This window comes from Mauremys reevesii, linkage group 24 (genome assembly GCF_016161935.1).
Source record: "Mauremys reevesii isolate NIE-2019 linkage group 24, ASM1616193v1, whole genome shotgun sequence".
Taxonomy (NCBI): Eukaryota; Metazoa; Chordata; order Testudines; family Geoemydidae; genus Mauremys; species Mauremys reevesii.
This window is the reverse complement of record NC_052646.1, coordinates 7,306,464-7,333,931: the sequence shown is the minus strand read 5'-3', so window position 1 is coordinate 7,333,931 and position 27,468 is coordinate 7,306,464. Positions and strand designations below refer to the sequence as shown.

General features: G+C 48.9%; 1 protein-coding gene across 7 annotated transcripts; it reads right to left on the bottom strand.

Moving 5' to 3' along the window:
• Window positions 1–287: 287 nt before the first annotated feature.
• Window positions 288–27,462, bottom strand: SETDB1 (SET domain bifurcated histone lysine methyltransferase 1). 7 transcript variants are annotated; one of them, XM_039512242.1, is made up of 22 exons: window positions 27,322–27,462; window positions 25,206–25,428; window positions 24,287–24,459; window positions 23,090–23,127; window positions 22,725–22,824; window positions 22,020–22,190; window positions 20,391–20,592; window positions 18,488–18,561; window positions 17,823–18,013; window positions 16,393–16,522; window positions 15,773–15,911; window positions 13,075–13,233; window positions 11,448–12,056; window positions 10,527–10,643; window positions 8,891–9,060; window positions 7,021–7,652; window positions 6,353–6,381; window positions 5,826–5,958; window positions 4,414–4,579; window positions 3,513–3,724; window positions 2,550–2,638; window positions 288–1,476 (listed from the first exon to the last, which is right to left on the bottom strand). In XM_039512242.1, exons 2-22 carry the CDS (start codon window positions 25,415–25,417, stop codon window positions 1,359–1,361), a joined length of 3,864 nt encoding a protein of 1,287 aa, XP_039368176.1. In that variant the 5' UTR covers window positions 25,418–25,428; window positions 27,322–27,462; the 3' UTR covers window positions 288–1,358. The 7 variants fall into 7 exon arrangements, with proteins under 7 accessions (XP_039368176.1, XP_039368177.1, XP_039368175.1 ...); XM_039512243.1 differs by having other exon boundaries at window positions 25,206–25,422; window positions 27,271–27,457; XM_039512241.1 differs by having other exon boundaries at window positions 27,271–27,456.
• Window positions 27,463–27,468: the final 6 nt, after the last annotated feature.

The window sequence follows — 27,468 nt, the reverse complement described above, 5'->3', positions numbered from 1 at the left end:
GACACTTCTTGCTTCCTCTAGCTAGACAGGGTGAGAGAAGTTGGTCCCATCAAATATTACCTCACCTGCCTTGACACACTCATACCCTGCAATCAACATGGCTACTCCAGCTGCAGCAAGTAACTGCCTTGTATCAGCGTTGGTCTAGCTCCCCTGAAGTCAGAGGAGTTCTGGGCCGGAGTTCATCGTGCCTGCTTTGAGTACTGTATAAGCAGGGGTAGGTACAGCCTCCCCTTGCTACAGTTAAGTTTGATCTTACTCCCTCCATGTCTGTATCATCTGGGCGCAGCTGTATAGAAGCCTCACACAGTTGGAGCCATAATGGGCTTTGGCAGTGCCTTAAAGACCTGGGTTTGTTCACTAACCAACAAGTGAGTGTTGTTCCCAGAGTCCAATTCCTAGGCAAATCCCACGTGCTCACTCGTGTTTGCCCACAGCCTGCCTCAGTCTTGATGCTCTCCCAAAAGCAGGCCGCAAGCCACTTTCATGTTCCTGCTATACTGCAGGGTGGGGGCACTGATTTGAGGTCAGGTTATTTTTAAGAAATGCATCGATTATTGCTTACAATGGCAGCCAGGGTTGTTTTTTACAAAAGGACCAAGTCAGAGAAAGTAGGCCAGACATCTCCCTTCTGAACTCCTCAGTATTTTGATTTAACTCCAACCTTGGTTCACTCCCCCAGGGCCTTACCAGCATGTTCAGCGATACACCAGGGAAATCCCAATACGGTTCCTGGATTGGCTGATCTACCACTGCCTCTCTGAAATGCTTCCCTTTGTTGAAATAGTGATAATAAGAGGGCACCAATTCTAACTAGTTGCCTAGTTTTTTGGGGATGGGGGATTTGACATGGCAGACTTGGGTGCAACAGAGGCTGGCTGGAGGATGGCGAAGCAGGGGACCCTTCTGTACTGCCTGCCTCATGTGTTTCATGCTTGAATTGAGCTGTCACTAGGACAGGTACTAAGTTGAGCAGCTAGCTGAGTGCCTGAGCGGTGAGTCAGTCGCTCGCTGGGAACATTACTGTCCGTCTCAGCCCTACGCACAGAGCCAAGCTACCCTAGGTTCACCTGATAGTGTTATGGTCTGTGTACCTGTAGGCATATTTTCAAGTGAACGGGGCAGCTCCCAGTTACGTAACCAGCTTTGTAACAGCTAAAATTACAAATAATCAGGGTGTAATTAGAAACAGCTCGAGATGAAATACAGTATGTCACCCTCACAGACAAAGGGTTGTGCAGGGAGGGGAGGGACAATGCCTGGGGTTGAGAATCAACCTTTTTCTGGCTCAGAATAACGAGCCCTGGGGAATCCAGGGCCAGCAGCCCATGTCCTTCACGAGGCGGGCACCAGCGTGGTCAGAGCAGCCTGCCTCGGCATTCGATAGCACCACAGCAGCACAGGAGCTCCTTGCCCTCCACGCTGCCCACCTCGTAGTTATAATCCCAGGTCAGCTCAGTCCCGGCTCGGATCCTCCTGAGAAGGAAGGGAGGCACGAGTGTTACTGAGCTAGCAGAAGCAGTTGCTGGCCTTGCGGCCGGGAGATTAGGGTAGCTCCCAAGGAAGTGGTGTATCTCTGCCAGCAGACACAGGGCAAAGCTTATGCTTGCTCATCAGCGAGATCCATGCCTTGGCAGCGCCACCAGCCTCGACGGAAGATAAGCAGTTCACAAGCTTTGCACGGAAGCAGCCTATGTGACAAAAGAGGTGGGTGGGGAGAGGGCGGCGTAGCCAGCGGCTAGGGACTGAGACGGTTTCCCTGCTACTGCCAGAGTGCCACAGTGGTGCTGCATTTGCTCTTTTTGGGAAGACTCCGGAAAGCCACAGAAAGTGAAGGCTGGTCCAGTACATTTCGTTATAGGATGCTGAGGCAGGACGGTCTAGTGGTTAGACCCAGCCTGCAACCCAAGAGACCTGGTGCAATTCCCTGTTCTGCCACAGACAGACATTTTGGGCATCAGTCCTCACCTGTACAAGGGACATAAAAGCCCTGTTCTACCTCCTTAAAGAGCTGAGGTGCACATGTGCTACAGTAATGGAGGCCACAGGAGTACTTGAGAGATTAAGCTTCACAACCTGTGAAAGGTGCAATTTCGCCAACGATTAACTGGCTGCACTTTCCCCTGCCCAAGAGCTGAGAACTTGCAGCTCCCAGTTACTTTGGCAAGAGCTGGTGCGGCAGGCCCTGGGGGAGACTTTCAAAGGGCACAAATGGGAGGTGGGGCTCTGCTCTCGCAGACTTTCAAAGGCAGCTGGGTGTCTAAACTGCACCTTGTCTTTGAAAGTCTCTCCACGAATCACTTGCCCAAGCTCATAATAAGCCAGGGACTGAGCTAGGAAGAGAACCCAGAAGCCCTGACTCCCCAAGCCCAGGGCTAGTCACAAGACACATTAGAATCCTCGCGGCATAAGCCAGTAGTAAAACTTCTGAAGAGGCCTTGAAGTTTTAAACCACCTGAACCATCAGGAACTAAAAAGCACCCAGTGTCTCCAGCAGGAGCCCTACCGCCAACAAAACTTCTCAGCCTGGGCAGCATCAGATCACTTACTTGCTAGCGAAGAAGGCAACCCAGGGGAAACGGAGATCATGCGTGTCCACAAAGACATTCTGCACAAACAGGTTGGGGCTGCAGCTATGCTGTAAAGGGACAAGAGAAGCCAGTTTGTGACCAGGCACTTGTGGCAGGCAGGGAACAAGCAGACTGTGGGCTGCAGTGGTTTTAAACAGGTAGCTCGCTAATTAAGCCACTGAATCAGATTTAAGCCCATTGAAATAGGGCTTACGATTGTCTGTTCACACACACTACATGGAATAAGTCCCAAGATTTAACAGAAAGTGATATTTACTCAAAGGAATGGCCTTTGTATCATGTTCTGGCTTGTAATGTATAGAGAGCCCGTAGTGTTTGTATTTCACTCTTAGCATCCCACCGTCAAATCTTGCATTTCCACCCCCCACCCAGTATCAAGAGCAAATACGCTCGGTTGTGGAGCAGCTTCTTTGACAGGTTTCACTTCCTTGCTAAGCTGGGCTGGAGTCGAGCACAGAGCGACAAACAGGATCCGGTACAAACCTAAAGCAGGTTAAAGCCTCAGGTTAACGTCCACCTTTAAATCAGAGAAATATAGGGCTGGGCGGGACCAAGAGAAGTCAAGTCCAGCCCCCTGCACTGGGACAGCTCAGTAACGGACGTCTGACGCGACACCGAACTCAGGTCAGTTCCTAGCAGGTGTTGACTGAACAGCCCCCAGAACTGGCAGTCACGGGTCTCCAGGACGAGTAAACCCCCCAGGACAGGGCTGAAATTCGCAGTTCAGCAAAGGGGGAAGTTGCACTTGAGGCTAGATTTGGACTCACAAGGAGACCTAAGAGAAGTGAAACTCCTGTGCAACGTTTGCGCAAATCAAACAGAAGCCGAGAACCAGACAGCACGGCTGCTGCTCCTAGAGGGGACACGCACATCACCCTCTGCAGCACTGCCCGGGAGAGCGCGCAAGAACAGGAAACTCACATTGAGGTAACGGCCGAGGTTCCCTTCGAGTTTGGCATCAATGATATAGCAGGACTCTTCGCCGTCGTAAAACTGGCGGGTGTTTTTGCGCACTGGCATGTTCTCCCCCTTGTCAGCTGATGCCATGTTGGTCGACTTTATGGCAATCCCGTGAGTCGATTTGAGGGCAAAACCCCGTGTGGACTTCACTGCCACTTGCCTTTTAACGGGGCCTGCCAAAACAGAGAGACAATCACCGCGTGGTTTCCTCTCACTTCCTTAAAGAGGTCTACGGCAGTGACGTTACTGTGGGTAGCCGGTGGGCTGAAATCAGTTCAACTCAACCAGCGCTGCCTGCTCAACCAGCGCTGTCCTGTTTCTGCCAAGACTCATGGACCATTCAGGATTCAGCTTCTAGAGCTGGGACAAAATCCTGAATCCCCTCTGAAGCTGGGCCCCAGGAGTCCTGGGCTCCCCACTCAACGCCAGTCCGTGCCCAGAAATCCACAGGAAAACGAATCGCTCTTTCTTCAGAATCTCAGGCCTAAAGGTTTCCAGACTGAGGAGTAATTTTGGGTGCCCATTGTGAGGTATCTTAAGAGGGGCCTGATTTTCGGGAAGGGCCGAGCACCCATCTGAAGTCGGGTCCCTTTCAAGTGTCTCAAGTTGGGCACCCAAAACCAGTCACTCTGAGAAACTTGAGGCCTCGATCAGAATTTAGTCTGCAGTCGGCTGCACTGGGACCAGTGTAATATGTAGATACGGTTATTCTGCCCAGGGCACTAGAGACACATTTAGCATCACGTTATCAACACCTCCTGTGGCTTCTGAACACAGTTTCTCCTCCTGCATCTGCCCTCTGTACAGAGCTCCCTGTTCCAATCCCATTACTCCTTAGCAAAATGCCACTGGCTGCACCTACCTAGACCGGAAGAGGAATTCTTTTTATCGTCGATGTCCTCCTCCTCTGAGCCAGAGGAAATAGTCTGGATGTCATCACTATCATTCGTGTTGCCCTGCGCTTGTCCTGCCGCCGGCTGGCCATTCTCACCCTCGCTGTCCGTGCTACTTGACAGCGTCAGCACATCCTGTAAACATGCACGTATAACAACGGCTCAGAGGGGCTGCAATGCAGGCCAAAAGCATCTTTTTACCTTCTCCAGAATGCTGCTAAAGCCTCTGAGTATGAACTCTCCTTCCTCCAAGGAGCGGAGGTTAAATACTGTGCCTTTCGGCAACCATCAAAGCCCTTTCATTCATTAAAACTTCCAATACCCCGGGGAAGTCATTTTAAATACACACATGGAAAAGGCAGGAACAGAACCCAGGAACCCTGATGAACAGGCCTAGAGACTTCAGAAAAATGTCTATAGCACCTTTTGGCTTGAAGACTATTTGGACAGGAAGGATTTTAGTCACCCAAACATGCAGCTAACAGCGCAAAGCAGCACTACAGTCCACAGTTTATTAAATGGGAAAAGAATAATGGTCAGGTTGAAACTGCAGGGGGAAATCTGAGAGGCTGGTTAGTAACTCCAAGGTGGGATTTGACCAGAACACTGGGAGATAACACCCCGTGCCTTGCTGAGTGAAAAGTTCTTTAATGACCACTAATGGTCAGAACTTTGCTTTAATCAACTTTTACAATAGCTGCCTTTATGTTCTGCAACTAGGGGTCAATGATGCAGAAAGTGTTTTGATTAAAAAAGACCCCAAAAGTCAGTGCCCAATGTTGTATGAACTATATGACACACATGAAGAGCTAAGGATCACAGAACACACGTGATCGTCTGCCCAACCTGGAGTGAACAATCTCGTACAAAAAGAAATAAGCCAGGAGGCGCCAAGATCCATCCACGTTCGCTGGAACGGCAAGAGATCCACTACATGGGGTAGGTCTATCTGACCCCAACAGATGCTCAGTGTCCTAGGGGAAGGCATAAGGAAACCTATGATCCCTGTCAACGTGCCCTGGGGACAATTCCTTCTTAACACTAATTCTGGCAATCATCTGAACCCCACGCACGCAAGAGTCCCCACAGCGGAGTCTCTCACCCCATTTAGACCAAGTCACTGCAGCTGCTTTCCCATAGCGAGCCAGAGCCTTCAAAACCCAAATACAGGTGCCTGCAATTCAAAGCAAACCCTGGAAAGACGTAACCCCAAGGAACTAGCCATCATAATCCACTGGACCGGGGGTGGCTCTTAATCAGGCTGGAGCGTGTAAAGGACTTGAGTTTAAAGAGGGCCTCACGCCAACCTGCAGTGCAAACCGAAAAACCCGCAAGGCACAGGCCAGTCTTCAAAGATCAGGCCCTAAAGCATGATTCTTACGTCAGCTGCTTGCTGGGGAGGAGCCAAGTGCCTTTTGCTCTGATGCATGATAGTCTTGCTTGGTGGCCTCCGGATCCCCTCGAGTTTCATGGGGCTCGGATTATAGCCATACAGCTTGCCTGTCTCGGATGCCCTGGAGGGAGCAAAAACAAAACAAGTCACCCACGCTGCATCCTAGCCAGCTCCCCACCCTGCCTAGGGATCCTCGGCAATGCACTGATCCCAGGAGGGCTTCTAACAGAACTGGAGCAGGTAAGAGACGGTCACACCTGACTGTAACTTGCTAGTCTAGCCAGTCCAGTTCCATGGCCTAACATGCAAGGGCTTCACCAGCCTCGGCAGTAACGCAGCAGCTTTCCCGGCCCCTTCGGTCGGCTACCATGGACCTCCCTCACTGGCTGCACCCGGAGGCCAGCCTAACTACCTGGGAGGCATCTACACACGCCAGTGCTTGCGGCAGTAAAGGCGGCTAGAGCGCACTGGTAAGCTGCAACCTTTCACTCAAATTCAAATATTTCAACACTTACATCGACAGCTTGTTTGGCTCTTCAGATTCCTGCAAAGTGAAAAACATAAGAGACAGTTACCACCTCTTCTGCAAGGTGCAGTTCGCTTTCCGTGAATATAGATCTAGCGTCTCAGAGACGTACAGTCCTGTCACCCCCTAGCCATAAGACCCGGGTGCTATGAACAGAGACTCCTCTGGGGACTGGTTTCCACTGGCTATACCTTCATCTGGGACTTTCCACAAGGGCTTAGTTTTCAATCTCATTTCCATGAAGTCCACTCACCCTGCTCAGCCCAGGTTTAAATCTGTCCTCCAGGGATTAAGTATTTTACAATATGACACTTCAACTTCCCATAGGAGACTGTTCCCCAGTCCAACAGATCTCACTGTTCAATCTTCTCCTAATTTTTCCCTTTCTTAATGCCATCCCATTCCTTCAATTACTAGCCCTTGGATCACTCCAATCCCTCGCTGCTTCTACCCTTTAGACAGCTACATTCCTGTTCGTGGCCGCTTAGCCAAGTAATTAGCTCAGCCTTGGGATCCAGGAATGCTCTAGTGGCATGGCTGGTCCAGACATTCCCCTTCTCTGCACCTCATCTATAAAGAGGGGTGATGATGCTCCATCTCCCCAGTGACGGGGAACGCCATGTACTTAGAGAATCATCACAACAGCTTCCCACTTACCTCCTTCTTCTGCATCTTTGAGTCGGCATCCAAGCCAAAGGCCTCCTTGCCCCCAAGCCCAGAGGTGGAGGGCTTGTCCCGGTCACCCAGGACTTCTACTTTGCCTGCCTTGACCTCGCTGGCCTCGTTCATCTTGAACGAGGAGGCGCTATCGTTGTCCTGGAAGCTGTCCGACATGCTGTTGGAGCTCAGCCAGGAGGCCACTTTGTTTTTGGAGGTCTCCTCGGACACGGGCAGTTTGCAGGCGGCGGCCACGGCGACCTCGTCGTGGCTGATCTGCCGGGTGAGGCCGGAGTCCTTGGAGGCTGTCTCAGACAGGCCGTTCTCCTTCTGGCCCCGGGTCTGCCGGCGGGTGGCGTAGCTGCGCCACACTGAGCTGGTGCTGAAATCCTCGTCCTTGCAGAAGTTGTCGTCGGAGCTGTCCTCGTTGGACTCCTCCTGCTCCTCGGTGCCGGTGTTCTCTTCCTCTTCGTCCTTCAGGTCCACGCCGCTGCTGTCGGAGGAGCACTTGGCATCGCTTTCGTAGCCCTCCTTGAAGTTCTCCACGCTCTCAATGTGATCCAGGTTGGCGAAATACTCGTCCCCCATCTCCAGCCCTTCTTTGTCGGCAAAGTCGTCCGTCAGGATTTTCCCTAGAAAACGAGCGCGGCATGAACTTTAGTGGGTGTGTTACCCCTTCCAAAGGAACCAGGCCTGGGCCTACACCCAAGCTGTGCTCTGAAAACAAAGCATGCGACGCCTGTGGCTAATCAAGGGGGGATAAAACAGCTTGGTGGGCTTGAGCGGAGCCTGGTTGACCCCCAAATCAGAGAGCAGGAAGTATAACAGCAGCTGACTAAGGCCGGTGGAGCGTTTTCCACTGAAGCTATTTTTCATTGGATAATTGGGTTTTGACTCAACAATTTAAGTGGGGGGAAAAAAAGTATCTGGAAAAATTCAACTTTGTTAAAAAGCCCAATACCAGAAAACGGAAAGAAAACTTTCCATCTGAAATGCCACCATGGGAGCTGTAGTTCCAGACCTTCAGGTCCCCATTCTCCTCTACGGGCCGGGACCCCAGAGGAACTACATCTCCCACAATGCAAGTGCAAGCAAGAGGAGAGACCATGGTGTGTCAAGGGAAATACAGTACAGCCCATAGAGAGTGCGGGCTCTGAGGCAGCATTTCCAATCAGCCCTAGTGTGGAGCTTCTCCGGCAGGTCACGCCAGCAAGGAGAACCCTGTTTTAGGCACTTTCTTTGTTTTGCTGCACTTTAATGACTGCATGACAGCCCTACCCAGCCAGGGACTCTCGGAAGAGAGGACTGATTAGCCAGAGTGTCCAGTCTCTCTACTGGCTACGATATCTGGACTCATGTAGGCCAAGAACAAAGAAACTAGCACGGAGGCAACATCAACACTCAATTATTGGCTACCCAGTGCTAGATTGTTTAAACAAACAGGAAGCAGGGAGCTGCTGAATGAACGCCACAAGGGAAGCTTTCGCTCTTGGCAAATGCTTCACTTCTCAATACTGGCACCGCAGTCACCGTGGTTTCTGTATTTCCTTGTTTACGGGGAAAAGCAGGGCTTAAATTGCAGTGCATCCTTAAATGAGTTGAACATGCACGCGAGGAGGTTTGTGACAATTCTGTTAAGAGTCTGAAGTTTTGTAAAAAGAAAACCTAAGGCCGGTACCATTTTATATAAATATTTGTTTGGTTTAAGAAAGGATAGTTTAGTATTTGATTTCTGGGACTGTTGGCAATAGCAGCGCCGTCTAGTAGGAGCAGACATTTCATAAGAGAGAGATCGGTGTTAGTCATGCCTCATTTTAACCAAAGGACTTCCAGGTGGATATTCAGTACCACCGTGCCATGGCAGCTGTACCTGCATAGATGCAGACGAAAGAGCCCTTGGCAATATCGTCAAGGCAGCGGATTCCCCAGCCTTTGTTCTGAGTCTTGAATAGCTGGAGTCTGACTTGGAGTCCGTGTTGTACCAAGCGATTGGTGCACATGTTCGTGTTGCATTTGCATCTCTTGTTACACTCATAGACTCTGGGAAAGGGAAAGCAGATGGTTATCGCTGCAAGTTTCAAAGCCCAGCCTGAGCTCTTAAAACACCACCAGAGTTGAGGCCAGGACACTCCGTTTGCCTGGTTTGCATTTGAATCTTGCCATGTTACTTTAGCACTGCCTGGGTTTTGTAGATGTCGTATTTTGACAAGTGGGGAAATCCCAGCTTTCAGCTGTAGAGGGCACATAGCATTGGTCATGCTTGTTACAGAAACCGATTAAAAACCCGCTGAGGACTGTTTTAGAATATCAGGGTTCGAAGGGACCTCAGGAGGTATCTAGTCCAACCCCCAGCTCAAAGCAGGACCAATCCTCAGACAGATTTTTGCCCCAGACCCCTAAATGGCCCCCTCAAGGATTGAACTCTCAACCCTGGGTTTAGCAGGCCAATGCTCAAACCACTGAACTATCCCTCCCCCATTCACAGGTGAAGAGCACTGGACCTATCCCTATTAGAGGTAGAGGTGGACAGAAGTCCAGACATAACCCTGTCTCTGAAAGTAAATCGCTTGCCATAAGATGTGAGTGATTTCTAGTGACGTACTGGGGGATTTGAGACACCCCCCAGAATAAGGCTGAACCGCCGTAGAATGAAATAATGCATAAATTACTTTGGTGCAGAAGCCCCCTGCTTTCTCCAATGCATTTGTGTTACTAATACCAATAAATAAATCAGCCGTAGGTTGAGATTTCAGGGGCAGCATTACTATAAAAATAAACCTCAACTGCAATTGACTTGTCGGTCCACTACAATTTAGCAACTGTTCTACTGTGCCCATCACCATGGTACCTGAGTGCCTTCCCTTAGAGCATTTAGCAATGTGACAGACAGCTACTGCATTCAGCTCTGCAATGAATCTGAGCAGGTTACAGAATATCCAGCCGGCTGCATTTGACTGCCACAGATGCTGAACCCCTCCCTGGTGCCGTGTCTAGGACCAATTTGCCATGGAGCCTTAGCAATACCTTGGGCTTGTACAGTCTAATCAGAGGTGCTCAAAGTGCTTTACGGCGAAGTTCATTTTGCAACAACACATGACAGGAAGAATTGCACTATAGGGAAGTTTCTGGCGGGCAGGATGGTGCACTGGTTATGACACTAGTCTGGGATTCGGGAGACCCAGCTTCAATTCCCTGTTTCATCACAGATTTCTTGTGAGGCTAGGTGCAAATCACGTAAGCCCGTGCCTCAGTTTCCCCATCTGTAAAATAGGAATTAGGTTGTGCCCTACTTCTGGGGTTGGTTTTTTTGGCTGAGAAAAACTACATTAAAAACTGTGAGGTACTCGATGACTACAGTGATGAGAGTCAGATGTGTCTTGTCCAATGCCAGGAGTTAGCGGAAGAGCCAGGAACAGAACCCAGGAGTTCCGATGGGTGCACCTAGCTCGTGACCATACTGGTCTCAGAAATCCAGCGTAAGGAAAGCACAGTGCCACTCTACTCACCCTGTGGGGAGGCACTCCTCCAGCCTCTTGTGCTGGTAGCCAGAATTGGGGTTGATCTGCCCACCGGGGGTGCAGCCTGTTGCTTGGACTGTCAGCTGGTGGCAGGCGCATTTAGATCTGAAGTCACAAATCCCCCCGCAAAGATTGATTTTACACCAGGTTTGAGAGAAGTCACAACTTTCAAGTCACATACATGTGAGGGGGGCTGAACATTTGGGACTCTCAGTAAACGGTGCCACAGCCCCGCCACTTACTCTGATGGCAGGTTACCATCAAACATTGGCTTGCAACAGAGCTCCTGTCCTGCTGCACATGCACAGATGACTTGAGCCACACTGCAGAGCCAACGTTTACCCCAAACATTTAACACTGCTTCCCCAAGGAGCAGGGGATGCAGGATGCTAGCCAAGAGCAATCCTGAGGCAGTGAGATCAGAGCCAGAATCTGAGACTTTGGTACATGCAAAAGAAATGAAAACAAACAAAATGCTATTGTGGGCTGGATCGTGGGAACCCCACACTCAAGCGGCCTCCAACCCTAACCTGCACTCGCACAAGGGGAAACAATTTTTGAGACAATTGGAATAAAGAGGTGGATTTTAGAATACCTGGGAATCGGCTGAGAAACAGTAACTTAAGTCTCAACTTTCTGACAGCAGTGCTGCTGCCACACTTATTATATATAAAGCATCCCCTCTGCTGCTGCAGTCAGTTGGAGGATCAAGCCAAGTACCCTAGAACTGCAATCAGTGTTCTCCATAGGGAGCCCCGGGCCTCTGAGATTTGCCTCCTTACCACCACCCACATACTACGTGTAACCAAGCCAGGAGCTGGTAACATTCAGGCCACGCAGCAAGGCCTATTTGCAGAGCCTTTCCTCAGTGTGTGGCCCAGAGACGTGAGGAATTGCAGAGTCACCTACTTGTCTCTGCAGCCATCTTTACAGTCGCAGCCCACGAGGAACTCCCAGCCGGTGTTGATGTAGACTCCTTTCCCCGGGATGCGCTCCTTGCTGTACGCCACCTGCGGAGGAGGGGTGGTGTCTATCTCGTTGACACAGGACAGCGGCACGTCCTCCTTGCCTTTGGTGATGTCTGCAATGTAGTAGAAGGGCTTGTAGGGCTGGAACTTGCGGTCCACCAGCACGTAGGGGTCTAGGCAGAACATCTCCAGGAAGAGGAAGTCGCAGTCCGTCTCGAAGATGTAGCGCTCGATCTCCTGCATGGTGCGCAGGCACAGCCCGCACGGCGTCTTGTAGATGACGTGGAAGCCCATCTTGCGGTTGACGCGGCGGCGGGCGGTCATGCGCCGGAAGTCGTAGAGAAGCGGGATGAGGAGGGGGTTCTTGCTGCGGTACTGGTCGCTCCGGATGGGGCGGACCCGCGACAGGCAGGCGTAGCTGCAGACGTGGGGCAGGTAAAAGAGCTTCTCCATCGGGGCCCGGTATGAGGGCTCATTGGGCACCCGGTCCATCATGCCGTGGAATGGCTGCACTGCGCTGCTGCCTGGCTGGCCACTGGAATAGCTTCCACTGGGGAGAGAGGGACAGCAAATAAGATACACTAAGGATCCTCCCCCCGGAGAAAAGCAGCACCAACAGCTTGATTTGGCACATGAAGCCCTCCTCAGAGACACCGTCAGACAGGCTCACAAGGGAAGCACCACTGACTACACTGAGCAAAAAGCCACAGGGAATAGGGGGATGACCCTACGGTGGCTGAGGATGGACAAGATTTTCAACTCTATACTGGGAGCTGCCTAGTCCACCTGCACCATCGTAAAGAGCGACCAGGGCTTTTCATTATTCGGATTACCACGGCACTTAAGAGCCTTGGGCATGGACCAGGAGCCTAACGTACTAGGCTAGGAGTGGCCAACGGAGCCACATGCGGCTCTCCAGAAGTGAATGCAGCAGACCCTCGCTGGAACGCGCGCCGATATAGCGCGGATTCTTTTAGAACGTGGTCACGGCCATGGCTCCCAAGTGTAAATATTTACATTGGTAGTCATGGTAATGCGGTCCCACGCATGGATCCCGATTCCCGCCTTCTAGCGGGGGGGGGCGGTGTACGCGGCTCCTTGTATAGGAACCGACTCCGGAGCTGGAGCTACAGGTGCCAACTTTCCAATGTGCCCAGGGGGGGTGCTCACTGCTCGGGCCCTGGCCCTGCCCCCATTCCCCCCCTTCCCACCCCCTCCCCTGAGCCTGCCGTGCCCTCGCTCCTCCCCCTCCAGAGCCTCCTGCACGCCATGAAACAGGCGATCAGGTGGTGTGGGGAGGGAGCGGGAGGTGCTGATCAGTGGGGCTGCCGGTGGGCAGGAGGTGCTGGGAGCTGGGTACGGGTCAGGGGGGAGCTGATAGGGGGCTGCTGCCGTATTACTGTGGCTCTTTGGCAACGTACATTGGTAAATTCTGGCTCCTTCTCAGGCTCAGGTTGGCCACCCCTGCACTAGGCGCTGCACAAACAGCAGTCCCATGTCAAATATGCACGAGCCTAGGGATTCTGCAGCATGCATGTTAAAGGCAAACGAGACTAGAGCTTGCTTACCGATACTGCTGGTTCACTGCAGCTTTTCCCATGGGAGGAGTTTCACTTAGGACAGGAGAAGCCGGCGAAGAGTGCCCAGACCCGACAGAGCCAGGACGGAAGGACGTGCTTTTCTTGGCCACTTGCTTTCTGGACTGAGCCAGCTGACTTTCGGGGCTTCTATACAAAGGAAGAAGAACGATGCACGATTTCAAGGCCAGATGCTCACGTGAGTGGCAGGGGTTAACAAACAGAACTTGGCACCTCAAACACTATGAAAATTCGTGATCCTGCTCACCCCACGGCAGAGCTCAGCCCACTGCTGCCTGTCAGAAACAAAACTCAAGCAAAGATTTTCTGTGTGATATTATCTGTTCAACCCAATAGGATATGTACACTATAGGGATCCCAGGTTGACTATAAAAACTACTTTTTAGAAATGCTGTTGGCATACAGGGGATTTCTGGGGAGCGGGGTGGGCGCTTGAGAATCTTACACTAATTTCAGGCGTTTCGGAGAAACCTGGACAGCCAAAGATCCCTGGGCTGGCAGAAACAAAGCAGAACCCTTGGGATCTGTATTGGTGGCACTTTTCAGCATCAGTGAGAAATTAAAAAGTGTCCCAGTTGTAATGCTCTCCTTACCATCTCAGCTAGCAGCAAGAGTGAGGGGAATATAGGTCTCCTCTCTAGACTGAGCTGTGTGAATCAATTACAAAAGGGAAGCCCAACTGCTGAGTGAAGTAGAACATCTGTACTGGAAGATGCCGGGCGCTCAGAAGAGCGTGATTCAGTCTCATTCTTTGCAGAGATGATGGTAGTTTCCAATCCAAATTACACACCGACTGACGGAAGACACCACACGTGAAACCAACCATTGTATGTCAAACACTGGGGGGGGAAGGGGGCAGAGGGGCTACATTTACATAAAACAAGTTCTAAAATCCAGGACCAAGAGAAATGTTTGCGAACACACAAATCCAGGGGAAAACAGCTTGCAGAAGAGACTGTTACCCTGCAGCACTTGCAATCCCAACACTGTGGCATTGCACAAGAACCTGAAAGTGAAAAACTAGAAATCAAAATAAGACCAGGCAACATCAGTGAACTAGGAGTACACAAGACACCACAGCAAAGATGCCGGTTTTTTTTCAGTTTTAATAATCTTAATCATAATCTTAAAAGTCTTTACGAGTAGGATTTTTAACCCAACCACGTCCCTTTGAGCAGCAGTAATACTCGAAGTACGGAGTCTGTTTTTAGTTTATACTAGAAGCTATCGTCTTTGCAGCAGTTTGCCACACTAAAGGCAAAGGGGCTTAGAACAACAGCTGTAGTCCGAGCCACTTATCTGCAACTATGTGCTTTGAAGACAGGATCTTTAAAAATAAATAAATAAAAAAGATTTAAGATCCCAGAGTGTCTTGCAGCCACTGCAATGACTGTTCTATAACAGAAGAGTGCAGCTCGGACAGCTAGAGGGAGCCTTTATCCTGCAGTTTAGTGTAACAGACTATCAGTCTGTGCTGCTGTTTATCATTCCTGTAGCCTCCTCAGTTCAAGTTACTTTAATGGCAGCAAAGAAGTCCCGATCTCATTCTGAGGATGTGGCCCTGGGAGCGGAGAATGAGAAGCCAAACTCTGCGTTCTTCAAGGTGGAGAGGACACCACTTGGGAGTAGGACTCTCACCTTGGCTGTGAAGAGGAGGAATGAAACTACAGCTTGGATCCACAAGCCTTGGGAAAGCGTTAAGGTTAGAGTGGTGTGGATTCACTAGTTGGCCACCATGTTCAGGACAGAAGGTTTTGTGTTACACTGGCATTCGGGGCTGTAGGCAGCGGCACAGACTGTGTTACTTGCATGCTGCTACGTCTGGAAAGAATCTCGTGTATAACGCTCAACTTGCTGCACTGGTTCACTACAACTTGGGCACTTCTTAGCTCCCTTTTCCCCATGCAAAGCGGCACAGTTGCAGCAGAAGACATGTAGGCAGGGTATCATGCGTCCATAAATTCTGATGGGAAATCCACAGTGGTGACAAAAGTGAACAGGGACAGTATCTTTTTCTCCTAGGAAGTTTATCTTGAAGTCCCAACACACATGCTCAGGAAATGTTGCATTCTCCAACCCACAATCTCCACTGCAATGCTGCTTCGCTCCTTCGTCAAGTCCTCCTCCGGCACTAGGATGTGCCTCTGACAGCGTCCAACTCGTGCCTCTTGCGGCGAAAGGTGCGTGTTGGATTTTGTTGGAGATTGGCCTGATCAGGTCTGGTCCGTGACCATCAAGACCAACCAATGATTCTGAATTCTCAGTGCCTTGTAAGTCAGTGAGGTCCATGAGCCCGTCAGTCCAAGTTGAGGAATGCAAAGCAGCGGGGGGCCAATGCCTGGATCGTGACATGAGGGAGTAATTCAGAGAAGCAACAAACTTTGTAACTTGGAAATACATCAAGTGTGAAGCATTAGGATTGAATAAGGACAAGAAGCTTTGCTCAATGGGTACTGTGCTGTCAGCCTCCCCGCCCCAAGATACTCATCCATCAGCCTCCCCACATTGGAATTTAAACAATTGTGCAACCAAGAAATAAGCCAAGTGATGGAAGAAACCCACACCAGAAGACTCCTTCCCACAAGAAGGGATGGAGCCAGGAACAACTAAGAGCTGGAGCTATTTGGTGCAGCAGAGAGAGAAAGCAGAGAATTAATAAGATACTTACTCCATCTCAGCAGGCTGTGGGGAAACAGACGGTGCAGCTACAGACATTGCTTGGATTTGTTCTATAGGTTTAAACTGGGTGCTGGTTCCTGTTAATTCTTGTGTGTACTGTACTACGGGCCCTTTGCTCCTCACAGCACCTGGTGGAAGAGAGAATCTCTACTTCAGCCAAAGATTTGTGAATTAACTAACTACATGATATCGGTAGATTCCAGTTACCGCTCACAGAAAAATACGTAATTGAATTCTGAAGAACAGATTGTTAAACAATCAAATCTATTCTTTGGAAAGACTTCAGGCCGACAACCACAGCACTGAACATCTAGCAAATAGCAACACTGCAGCTAGTGGGAGACGTGTAGACTCAAGAAAGGTTAAGTCCACGTTAGCAAAGTTAAGACAGCAAGAATCCCATTTTCTAGAGCTGCAAGACACCGGTGTTGCCAATTATCTCCAACAGACTGGACTCTTAATGCAACTGATTTCCTTGCCAAGGCTTTAAACTAGTGAATGATGGGCCAATCTTGTAGCTCTGATTTGGTCAATGCTTCCATAGGAGTCCTGCCTGAGAAAGCAGTTTAGGTTCATACCCTGAGACAGACACTTGGGGGAGTGACATACCAACATTGGGACGAGTCCTCATCTGCCCTCCTTGTTTCTTTTCCAGAGTGGAGGCCGTGGAGGTTTTCATGCTGAACATAGGCTCCAGCCGTGTGGAACCGCGGTAAATCCATTCACAGCGTTTGTCATCCTGTGGCAAAGAGAGAATATTGTAACACTCACAGCATCTGTCTGAGATTCAAGACAAGAAGTGTGTGTGTTTAAGGTGACGTCAAGATTTGAAGTATACATACAAAAGTGTATTAATGTTACACTATTTCCACAGTGTATTAAAACTTAGAATTTAAAAATCATAGAGCACTAAGTGTGCTCTGAATCACACAACAGGACAAGTGTGTCAAAAGCGTGCAGAAGAGCGTGCGCCCTAGAGGCACTGCATGTACAATACAGAACAGAGAGAGTGAGCTTTTTACAGCTAGCAAGGGAGGGAGACTCGTGCAAAGGAAAGGTAGAAGATGGCAAAGCTGGCAAAAGATACAATAAGGTTGGGGGAGTAAGGATTGCATTCTGAAGGGGAGGAGTAGGCGTTTTCATTTAAATGATGGCCTTGCAGGTAAGGCACTGGATTGGTACTCAGGAGAACTAGATTCTGTTTCCAGCTCTGCCACCAACTCCTTGGTGGATACTGAGCAAGTCAACTCCCTGCGTCTCAGTTTCAAGAATAAGACTTTGTTGCCTTAAAAGGTGGTTGAAGGATAAATTGGTTAGTGTTTATCAGGATTTCACATACTATGAAGGCCACACAAGACCGAGATAAGCATGGAAAGAGACAGGGCATCAGGGAAGGGAGTTAAGCAGAGGGAGGGGTGGGGAACAATAGTGTTTACTTTCTGTACTAGGACAGCAAGACTATCACTTAAGCTTCTGGTCAGTTTCACACCAGTTTTCTCACACTAGCACAGTGCTCTTATGTTTGGATTCAGGTGGCCGCTGGGAGGAGTTTACAGTCAGAAAGAAGCCAAAGCAAAAAAACTTCCCATAGACGGTTAAATAAGAAACAAAACTAGTGTTTATCTATTTCAATTTGAACACACACATCTCTCCTATACTGAGCCTAAAAATGAGGCATTTTTAGGAGCATCTACGTGACCTAGGAGCCGAAGTCATTTTTGAAAACGCGACTTGGGTGCTTTGGAAAATTTGACCTGCTCTCATTTTAAACAAAAAAGTCTCTCAGGTGGCATCTCCAAGTCAACCTACAGCTATCGGACCATGTTCCATGCAGAACAGAGGAACTGCCAGCCTGGATTAGAGCTGAGGCCCATTTAATCCTATATCCCATTTCCAACGGTGGTCAGTAACCAATGCACCTTTTAATTCACTTTCCATGGCAAGGAAGCTCATTTTGTCTGGCCTGACCTACTGGAGAAGGGAAGTCCTCAAATAAACCCAAGCTTCCCCCATTCCAGGGGTAGGGGATGCTTTCATACCAGGAAGAGGATTTTGACCAGACTGCCATCCACTTCCTCCACTCTGGATTTCCACCAGGTCCCTTCCCATTCTGTTTTAATCAGCTGGCCGCTCTTCAGCAATACCATGGGACGGTTTGGGTAGGCACTGATGTACTCCTCTATGAAATCACGACAGGAAATGTCTTCTATGTCTTCCCAGGTCTTCTTTACTATTAGGAAAGAAAAAAGGGGAGAAGGCTTTTACAAAGACCTTCTCTGCAGCCTCTCTGGTGATATTCCAGATGGATTTTATGTTAAACAGACAAGACAACAAAGACAGTCTAAAAGACAACGAAGGATCATAATAGAGCAATTACTGTAGTGCAAATACTTGTAATCAAAAAAATATAAAGTGAGCCCTGTACATTTTGTATTCTGTGTTGTAACTGAAATCAATATATTTGAAAAGGTAGAAAACATCCAAAAATATTTAAATAAATGGTATTCTATTATTATTTAACAGTGCGATGAATCAAGATTAATTTTTTTAATCGCTTGACAGCCCTAGTAATAATTTGATTGTTACGCTCTGCAACTTCTTGTGCACAGCAAATCTTTCCAGGCAATGTGTTTAATTCCAACGCTAGGACAGAACCCAGCTAGAGCCCTAGCAAAGCACAGGAGCGTGCAAACAGAGAACTCACGTGGCCTGCAGATCGGGTACAGCTCCGATTGAGTGACGTAAGAAGCATAGCCATCATCGAAGAAGATCAGGAACCTGGAATTAAAAGTGTGGCAAAGGAGCCATGTATTTAATACGGCTATGAAGCTGCCTTACGTGATGAGAGTAGTGCTCATGAATGCAGCTGAAGACCCCTCACCCACAGAATGTTTGTATTACCGTAGTGCCTCAGAGCCCAAGTCATGGCTAGGCACTGTACAGAGACAGAACAAAGAGATGGCATCTGCCCGAGAGAGATTGCAATCAAAGTTAGCCGATACTTCCACTTCCTCACCATGGATCAGGACAGCAGTGGGGATATCACACCATCACAGCACAATGGATTCCTTCCCATTTAGCCTCAGGGGGTGAGGAAAGGAGAAGCAGCGCTTCCTTCAGCGAGGCCCCAAAGATTCCCCAGCAGTGAGGAGCAACAGCAGGGCAGGGGTCCCAGCCAGGACTTTTGCCCAGCCTTGGATGTGAGCACGGCAGAGAGTGGATCCACCCTCCTATTTGGCAGTACAAAGCTCTCTGCCCCAAACCACAAGGGCCAAGAGCAGAAGAAGCCGCAGTTGGAGCCGTTCCCACAGACAGGGCTTACTCCCCAGAGGCAAAAAGCACCCCCTAGCAGCACCTCTGCACCCTTGGAACACTGACATCAGAGCGTGTACTACACAACAGATCAATGGCCCCTGAGTGGCATCCCATCTCTAACCAGAGCATGCACCCAGGAGGGAGGAGTTTATTTTCTAGGCAGTTCAGGTAAGCAGAGGGGCAGTTAGAAATTGTTCTCCTCCCCTCCCACCCCAACAGAAACTAACAGGAACAAATCCCTGGAATCACTTTTTCCTGGGGACAGGGGGTATTGAGATGACAGGGGCTATGGATTTATAGAGTGGAACGTGGTAGCTGTTTAATGGTAAACAGTAACACTACACAACAGTTTTAGGACAACAGCATCTAGTTGAAGTTATATCACAAAGAGATCACTGATCACCTATAAAATAAGTTGTATTTGCAATGCAGCCTCTGAACGCAGTTAATTTTAGGTAGTTAACTATTTGTTGCACACAGGTTAACACCATCAGGAATTTATGACAGAGTCATGTTTGATTATTAATCTTCTCTAAGGAAGATTCAGCCTAAACTATATTTGGAAGAAAGAACCCTGCCTAGTTAGATGTAGATTTGTGTCCCCTGTTTTAGGCCTAAAATCTCTTTTCCTTAAGGGCTTATCAAGGGAAGGGATACGGGTAATGCTGCTGGTCATTAATACGCCCATGGCCTATATTTCTCATCATAGTGTTTTAGGGCAACAGTTGCTTTGGGCTGAGCGGAGACCAAGGGTATATGTCTACACTGGAAAAAGGTGTGTTCTTAACTTGGGTTAGCTAACCTGGGTTAAAAACCAACACTGAAGACACGGCAACTCATCTTAGCTGATCAAATTAAGGTTTATAGGGAGCATAGGGTTGGACTCTGGCAACTAACCCGAGTTAAAAGCTGACTTGCCAAGCCTTCACTGCTAGTTAACCTGGGTTAGCTAACCTGAGTTAAGAACATACTTTGTTGTAGTTGTAGTGTAGACATACCCCAACTCCTCGACCCTGTAGCAGGAGGGTCATGGCATTAGCAGGTGCGATTTGACTATCTCAGAAGAAAGTTGCACACAGAATAGGAATTCTGACTGTATGATTAGTGGAATGGGAACGCTCTTCAGGCTATTAAGCATCAAAGATCCAAATCACTTCACTAAAAAACTGGTTCACCCAAATTCACAAGGTTTAGAATCTGAGACCCAGCCTCAACTTCCCTATAGTCTTACTATTCTACATATACCTGCCCCTGAGACTGGGACCACCACTATGGAGGAGGTTGTTTAATACCTCAGTTTATTCTTCATGTTTGGTGTTTCGGCCACAATACCAGCGTAGAGCCAGACTTGATTCCCATCCTTGTATTTGGCCACGACCCGGCTTCCGACGTAGAGTTTCTCAGCAGAGGGATGATAGTCATACGCAATGTGATTGCCAGAAAGCAAACTCTTCCCTTTGTTGTCGAATTTCACTTTGAACTTCTTACCAGCACCTGAAAGGCATTTTAAAGAGGGCTACGGTCATTGAGAATCACGTCACTTCACGCTGAGATCCCACTACCAAAAAGAACCTCAGATTAGATTGCAATGGTCGCTTCTGGCTTTATAATCACCCAGGCTGACTTCCTGCATAAAACACAATCATAGAACTTCCCTGTATTAATTACCCTTTGAACTAAAGCATATCTTCCAGCAAAAACATCCACTCAAGTCTATGATCCAAGATAGAAACACTTAAGAGGAGTTTAATTCAGAAGATTACTAGCAAGACCACATCATTTATCATTCCCAGTTAGAAGATTTTGCACTTATCCAGCATCTTTTCATCCAATGATATGAAAGCACCTAGACATTCAACCTTGGCATCCCAGTGAGACACACAAGCATTATGCCCTTTTACACAGGGGAGAAGCCGACACAACGTGAGGAGATAAAATTTGCCCCACTATCCACTCTGTGATAAAACTGGGACTAGAATGCAGGAAATCTTGACGAAACTCCTCTGTTTTAAACAAAGAGCCCATGTTACCTCCAAGTGCTTTTGCAAATATCTGAGCACACAATGTTATTCCATTACTACTGTTAACTCAACTGTAGGAACAGTTCCAGTAGTAAAAACTAAATAGAAGTTTGGGGAAAATATAAACCCTTCTACTTCAGAATATAAAACAACCTCCAATGGGGGTCAGGAAGAAACTTTCCCTGAGGACGGATTATCCCACATTTGCCTCCTGCAAGGTTTCTTACACCTTCCTCTGAAGCAGCTGGTCAGTATCAGAGACAGATCCCGTGAATAGATGGACGACTATTCTGGTCTGTTATAGTAATTCCTATGTTCCTAACAGCATAGTTGTGTCCTTGAGACGGCAGAAGTTCTTAAAATATTCCAGAGTCTGACCAACCCTGAGCTAAGCTATGCTAAAACGGAAGGTTCAGGCACGGTCCTCAACATCAGGTATTAGCAACAAGAAAAGATTAAATAACCAGTGGACTGGCACTGATCTTTAGACTCATTTTCACCCGAAACAGGCTGCTCTGATCCATAGCTGGTGAGGAGAGCAAAGGACTATGCATTGAAACTCTTAATGTGAAGGAAAGACAGGGTGGCCCTAAGGATATGGAGAGCTCAGATACGGTGACATGCAGCAGCACAAAACCTTAAGATAGCATTTAAGCTGTAGGTAGCAAGTTCAAAGCCAGGCCCCACTGCAAGTCAAATAACATGGTAGTCCAAATCTAGCTGACAAGGCCACAGGGCAGTAAGCTGCACTGCTACTCCCCTTGCCGTACTTGTTCTGCGCACAGAAAACTGCAAATCTAGCACATGTTGGTCACGAAATTCACAATGACGCTTGGCATGCTGCATTCACCTCGAGACATCGCTGGCTAGTCTACAGCCAAGACTGTGGGTCTCACTCACCTACTGCCTGGATTGCAATCAAAATTCCTTTGTGCCACGTCTTCGTCCTCTTCTTGCCTAGGATACGCATACCAACCACCAGGTCACCGTCATTGCTGAGGTCACCCCCTGCAAGTGCAGAGCTCACCTGCTGGGACACGCCAACAGAGCTCGGTGGAGAGGACAGCCCGTCTGCCCAGGAGAGAACAAAAGATAAGTCAGAAATCATTTTTCAAACCAAATTTCTTACCTATGTAACTAAAAACCACTTCAGCTTAGAGCTGGACAAGCCAGAAACCTCATTAGCTTTCCATCACTGATGCTATTTCACTCAGCCTAAGCTAGTTAGTTTCACTTTCAGGTTCTCACGCTCCCGCTCAGCGATGTTTGGGTGGCAAACCCTGAGGGCTAGGTGCAAACTAAGCCCTTTAACAAAAACACAGTGTTACGAAAACGTTGCTATTACTATGAGGGTTTGGAAAAGATTGTCAAGAGACAAAACCTAAACTTGGGGCACAAACCACCTGATAGTTTCTTCAAGCAGACAAGTAGCGGAGAAGAGACAATGGTCTTTCTGTAACATCCTAGCGATGGAATACTGCAATCCTCCCAATCACTTTCTATCTCAGAACAGCAGTGACCTGTCTTTGGTTGAGATAAATAGCCTGGGCACATGGCTAAGCCACTAATGGAACTGCCCTCTCACTCCCTCACATACAAACACACCTTTTTGCAGGTCCTGGGCATTTGTTTTTTTGTTAACAGCTTCCATAAATTTCTGAACATCTTGGGCAGACTTCCTCATCGCAGCCATGGCTTCTCGAAGCTACAGGGAGGGAAGAAGGAGGTAGAAATGAAGACACTTTTCAATACAAAATTATTTTTTTTTGAGAAGTTGCAACTTCAACATGATTTATTTGTCCTACAAGTTTGTCAAGGAAGCATGAAGAAGCTCAACAAAATTTAAGATTGGCAGCTCTCCAGAGCAAGGAGTACCTTTTTTAATGTTTGCACAGCGCCTAGCACACCAGCACCCTGACCGCTACTTGTAATACAAGAGCACATCACAACACAAGTCTTTTCCAACTCACCAGCGTCTGATCCTTTGAGATTCGGTTACTTGCATCACCTATATTTAAATGAAAGAAAACAGAAAAAGCACTCAAAGCTTGGAACTGATGCTGGACAGGAGTTTAAATCAGACCACAACCTCCTCCTGCCAAGACACCAAAGCAAATGGAAGGGGGCAGAGGAAAACATCCATTCCCAAGGAGAAATATAATTTAGAATATAATTCTTTTACACATTTATTAGAAGATCGACTCTGTTAAGCCAAAGATTTACATTGGTCGTTGGAGGGGGCCACTTAAGACAAGCTTCACAGTTCTGATGAAATGCAGCCACCTCTGAGGCGAAAGGCACCAATACAGAGAGATAATTGGCACACAAGTGTTGGGGTCAACAGGCAAGGGAAAGTTTAGGGGTGGAATACCTGGACAGGCCTTAACTCTTAAGAGCTATGGAACGTTTAAAATCTATGCAAGTCATCCAGAGTCTTTACTTATAAGGACTCTCCCAAGAAATACATGCACAGTAATCTTAATGGAACTCATTTTATATACCCAAGACTGACTGGAGGGCCATGCCCATCCTTCTAGGGTTAAAACGTGTAGTTCCAAGAAGTCCGGCTGTTTCAAAACTGAGGCTTTATACCATTAACCATCCCTCTTCAAACAGGAAGCCCTTGTAAACAGAAACTCAGGATAACTAAGGGCCACATCCTGAGCACGTACAGCACCCAGTGATTTCAGTGGGAGCTGTGAGTGCTCAGGAGCTCAGCCCATGACCCAAATTTTGCCTCATTTTTTGAGGCGAGGGGATTCCCCAGGACCCCCTCCCATTTCACCCTTCTTCTTCCCCACAAAAACGCTGTGCTTTGGGATGGGTTAACTAGCCCTTCTGGCTGTTGAGTGCTGGATGCAGCTTATCTGCACGACTCCTAAGACAGCAGAATGGGGAGACGAGTGTCATTTGACAGCTTCCCAATTTAACTCCTTTCAATTCAGGGAACAAATGCACTGACTTCGCAAGTACCACTCTTTATTACACCTCCCACAGACTCCATGGGAGTCTCCATCTGGTCCTCCCCAGCCTGAGGAAAGGTGGCCCATTCTTGAGGATGCTCCTTCACCAATTCCCCATTCCCCTTCGTATTCTTTCCAGGGATACATTTTCATTTCCCCTACCCTTCACCAACCCACTCCCCAATGTCACATGGAACACTGAACTGTGCTTCCAACCCGAATCAATACTCATAACATCGTCGTCATCCTCATCTGGGATTTCGATCACTTCCGTGGGCTTGGAAGCTGAGTCCTCATCTTCAGAGCTGCTCTCACGATACTGAAGGCCCAGCTTGAAGTAGAGATCTTTTACCAGTATCTCGCATTTACCAATGGCTCTGCAGCGTATTGGGGGAAAAGAGGGGCACAGAGAAAGCTCCAAGATGAGTACAGCTGTACCCCACCCCTCCCAGAAGGAGGAGAAGGTTTTGCACAGCAGCACCTGCTACATTAAGGGGCTACTCAGCAGTTGCTGCTATCACTAGCTCTAAGCAGAACTGTGACTTCACCTCAGTAAACAAACCATAATTAGGGGTTGGACAAACTTTAACCTGAAGGACTCAAAGCCACAACAGAATGTGGCTTTGCACGACATACACACAAACAGGTACCAACCCACACAAACTTAGTGAACACTTCCGAAAACCTGCCCACACATCACACTGAAAATCAATGGTAGAGATGGAAACAGAACCTGAGGGCTTGTCTACACTACTGCGTGGGGTTGATCTAAGATACACAACTTCAGCTACGTGAATAGCGTTGCTAAAGTTGATGTACTTAGATTTACTTACCACGGTATCTTCACTGTGGTAAGTCGACAGCTGATGCTCTCCCATCGACTTGCTTACGCTCCTCATTCTGTTGGAGTACCAGTGTCAACAGGAGAGTCGTCAGTGGTTGATCTATCGCATGTGTACTAGACTAGACGCAACAAATCAACCCCCACTGGATCCATCACTGCACGCCGATCCGGTGGGTAGTGTAGACAAGCCCTGAGACCCAATTCCCTGTTCCAGCATGCTCCTTGCTACCTCCACTAGCTCACTGTTCAACACAAAGCTGCCACTGCAAGCATGCCCACCTTGAAGCATCATCAAAGAGCTGGTCGACATATGCAACTTCTGCTTCTTTCTGTTCCACGCTCTTTTCCAGCTCTTCCAGCTGCTGTTTCCGCTGCTTCACACACTCGAACTTCTCCAGCTCCTCATCAATGAATTGCTGGAGCTCTTCCATAGAGATCCCCAACTCCTCCATCACTTCTTGCTGCAACTCTGTTACTTCCGGAGAATCCATTTTTGCTAAAACTAAAGCAATAAAGAAATATGAGACAACATGCAAGGTTTCAAGGTTTTCCTCACACACTCTGTAAGCCATAGCACATGTATTTTACCACTATACTCTCCTGACTACAGCACAAGACCTCATAAGCATATGAACATAAGAAAGGTCATACTGGGTCAAACCAGAGGTCCATCTAGCCCAGTATCCTGTCTTCCAACAGTGGCCAATGCCAGGTGCCCCAGAGGGAATGAACAGAACTGGTAATTGTCAAGTGATCTATCCCCAACAGGTGCACATGAAGTGGTGCTTGAGTTGACTGAACATTTAGATGGAATCAATAAAATGTTCAACATCATTTCAAATATCAAGCCTTCTTCTCGAAGCAAGAAGCTACACTGAATACGACTATTCAGAATGCTGCTTCCAATACACCAGCAACAGAGGGGGGAAGCAGGAACACAAAGCTAGTTTTTCCAGGTAATTTTCTTTTGTTTATACAGAACCTTTAAATCAAAGTATCTAAATTTGGGGTTGCTGGAAGTGGTTGTAAATGAATTAGGGGGCTGAGGGGCCCTAAAACAGATAAAATTTCAGTTTGGACAAATTCTCCAAGCCTTCTGAATTTTCAAAGTTTACACCTCACCACCCCTAATAACCCCCACCAGTCCCTGTCATAGCCATCTGAGACACTGCTGGGCTCACTCCCATGCTAACGCAAGTTCTACTTGCCTAACCAGAGAGAAAAAGATAACATAATCCCTCTGTTGGCATCCAGTACCCCAAGCCTACGTACATGAAAATAACCCAAGACTGCTCCCCATACATCCATCCATGTAGATAACATGGATCACAACGGCATCTAGATCCCTGCCCCCAGTTCCCCCACACAACATCCACTGGCTGCAGCTCCTCCAGCCACACAGCCATCCCTCCTTCCCACAACTCCTGTCTTTCCCCTATGCCATCCCATTTCCTTTGCCACTTCCTGGCTCCAGACACCTTCTCATCACACCTCTACGCCGATATAACATGAATTTGGATATAACGCGGTATAACAGTGCTCTGGGGGGCGGGGCTGCGCACTCTGGCGTATCAAAGTAAATCTGAGATAATGCGGTTTCACCTATAACGCAGCAAGATATTTTGGCTCCCAAGGACAGCGTTATATCGGGGCAGAGGTGTACTTTCCTGACTCTCCTGCTTACCCCCTGGTCCCATGGCTCCGGCTGCCCCCCTGCCACCATCTTCTAGCTCCCCAGCTCTCACCTCAACCCCTATCTCCAGCTCCCTTGGCTCCCCAAGGTCATCTTCTCACCAGGGCTCCTGGCTCTACCCCCATCATCCCTTGCTCCCGGCCCTCTTTCCACTGACTCTCTTAAGCCATCTCGCATCTTTCAGCCCCCCCACCCCAGAGCCACCTCTTATGCTTCTACCACTCAACCAGTTCCACCCTTATGTCCCCCACTCCAGCCCCCGTCCCACTTCTTGGTTCTTGCCTCCCAGAGCCTTCCATGCCCCTTCCCCAGCTCATCCCTCCCCTGGCTACCCAACCCCCTGCCTCCAGAAACCATGTGTCCCTCCCCAGCGCACCCCGGGATCCCCAGCCCTCCCCCATCGCCCCCAGACCCTCCCCGACCCCTTCCCCATCGCCCCCAGACCCCTCCGTCTCCCTGACCCCTCCTCAGCCCTCCCCATCGCCCCCAGACCCCTCCCCACGTCTCCCGACCCCTCCCCATCGCCCCCAGAACCCTCCCCTGACCCCTCCCCCAGACCTCCCCATCGGCCCCCGGGCCCCAGTCCCCGCCTCCAGATAAACACCCCCTCCCCCATATCCCCCTTCCCGCCCCCAGGCCTGCAGCCCTCACCTCTCCCCGGGGGGGAGGGACAGTTTCTGAGGAGCCGCCGCCGGAACGGACCAGATGGGACGTCACGTCACTTCCGGGGACGGTAACCGGGAAGCTCAAGCGAGCTCCGATTGAGAGCGGCACGAGAGTACGCAGGTGGATGCGGCGCATGCGCTGAACAACGCCTGGTTCGGGGGGCTCTTAATGGCTCGCGGCTCG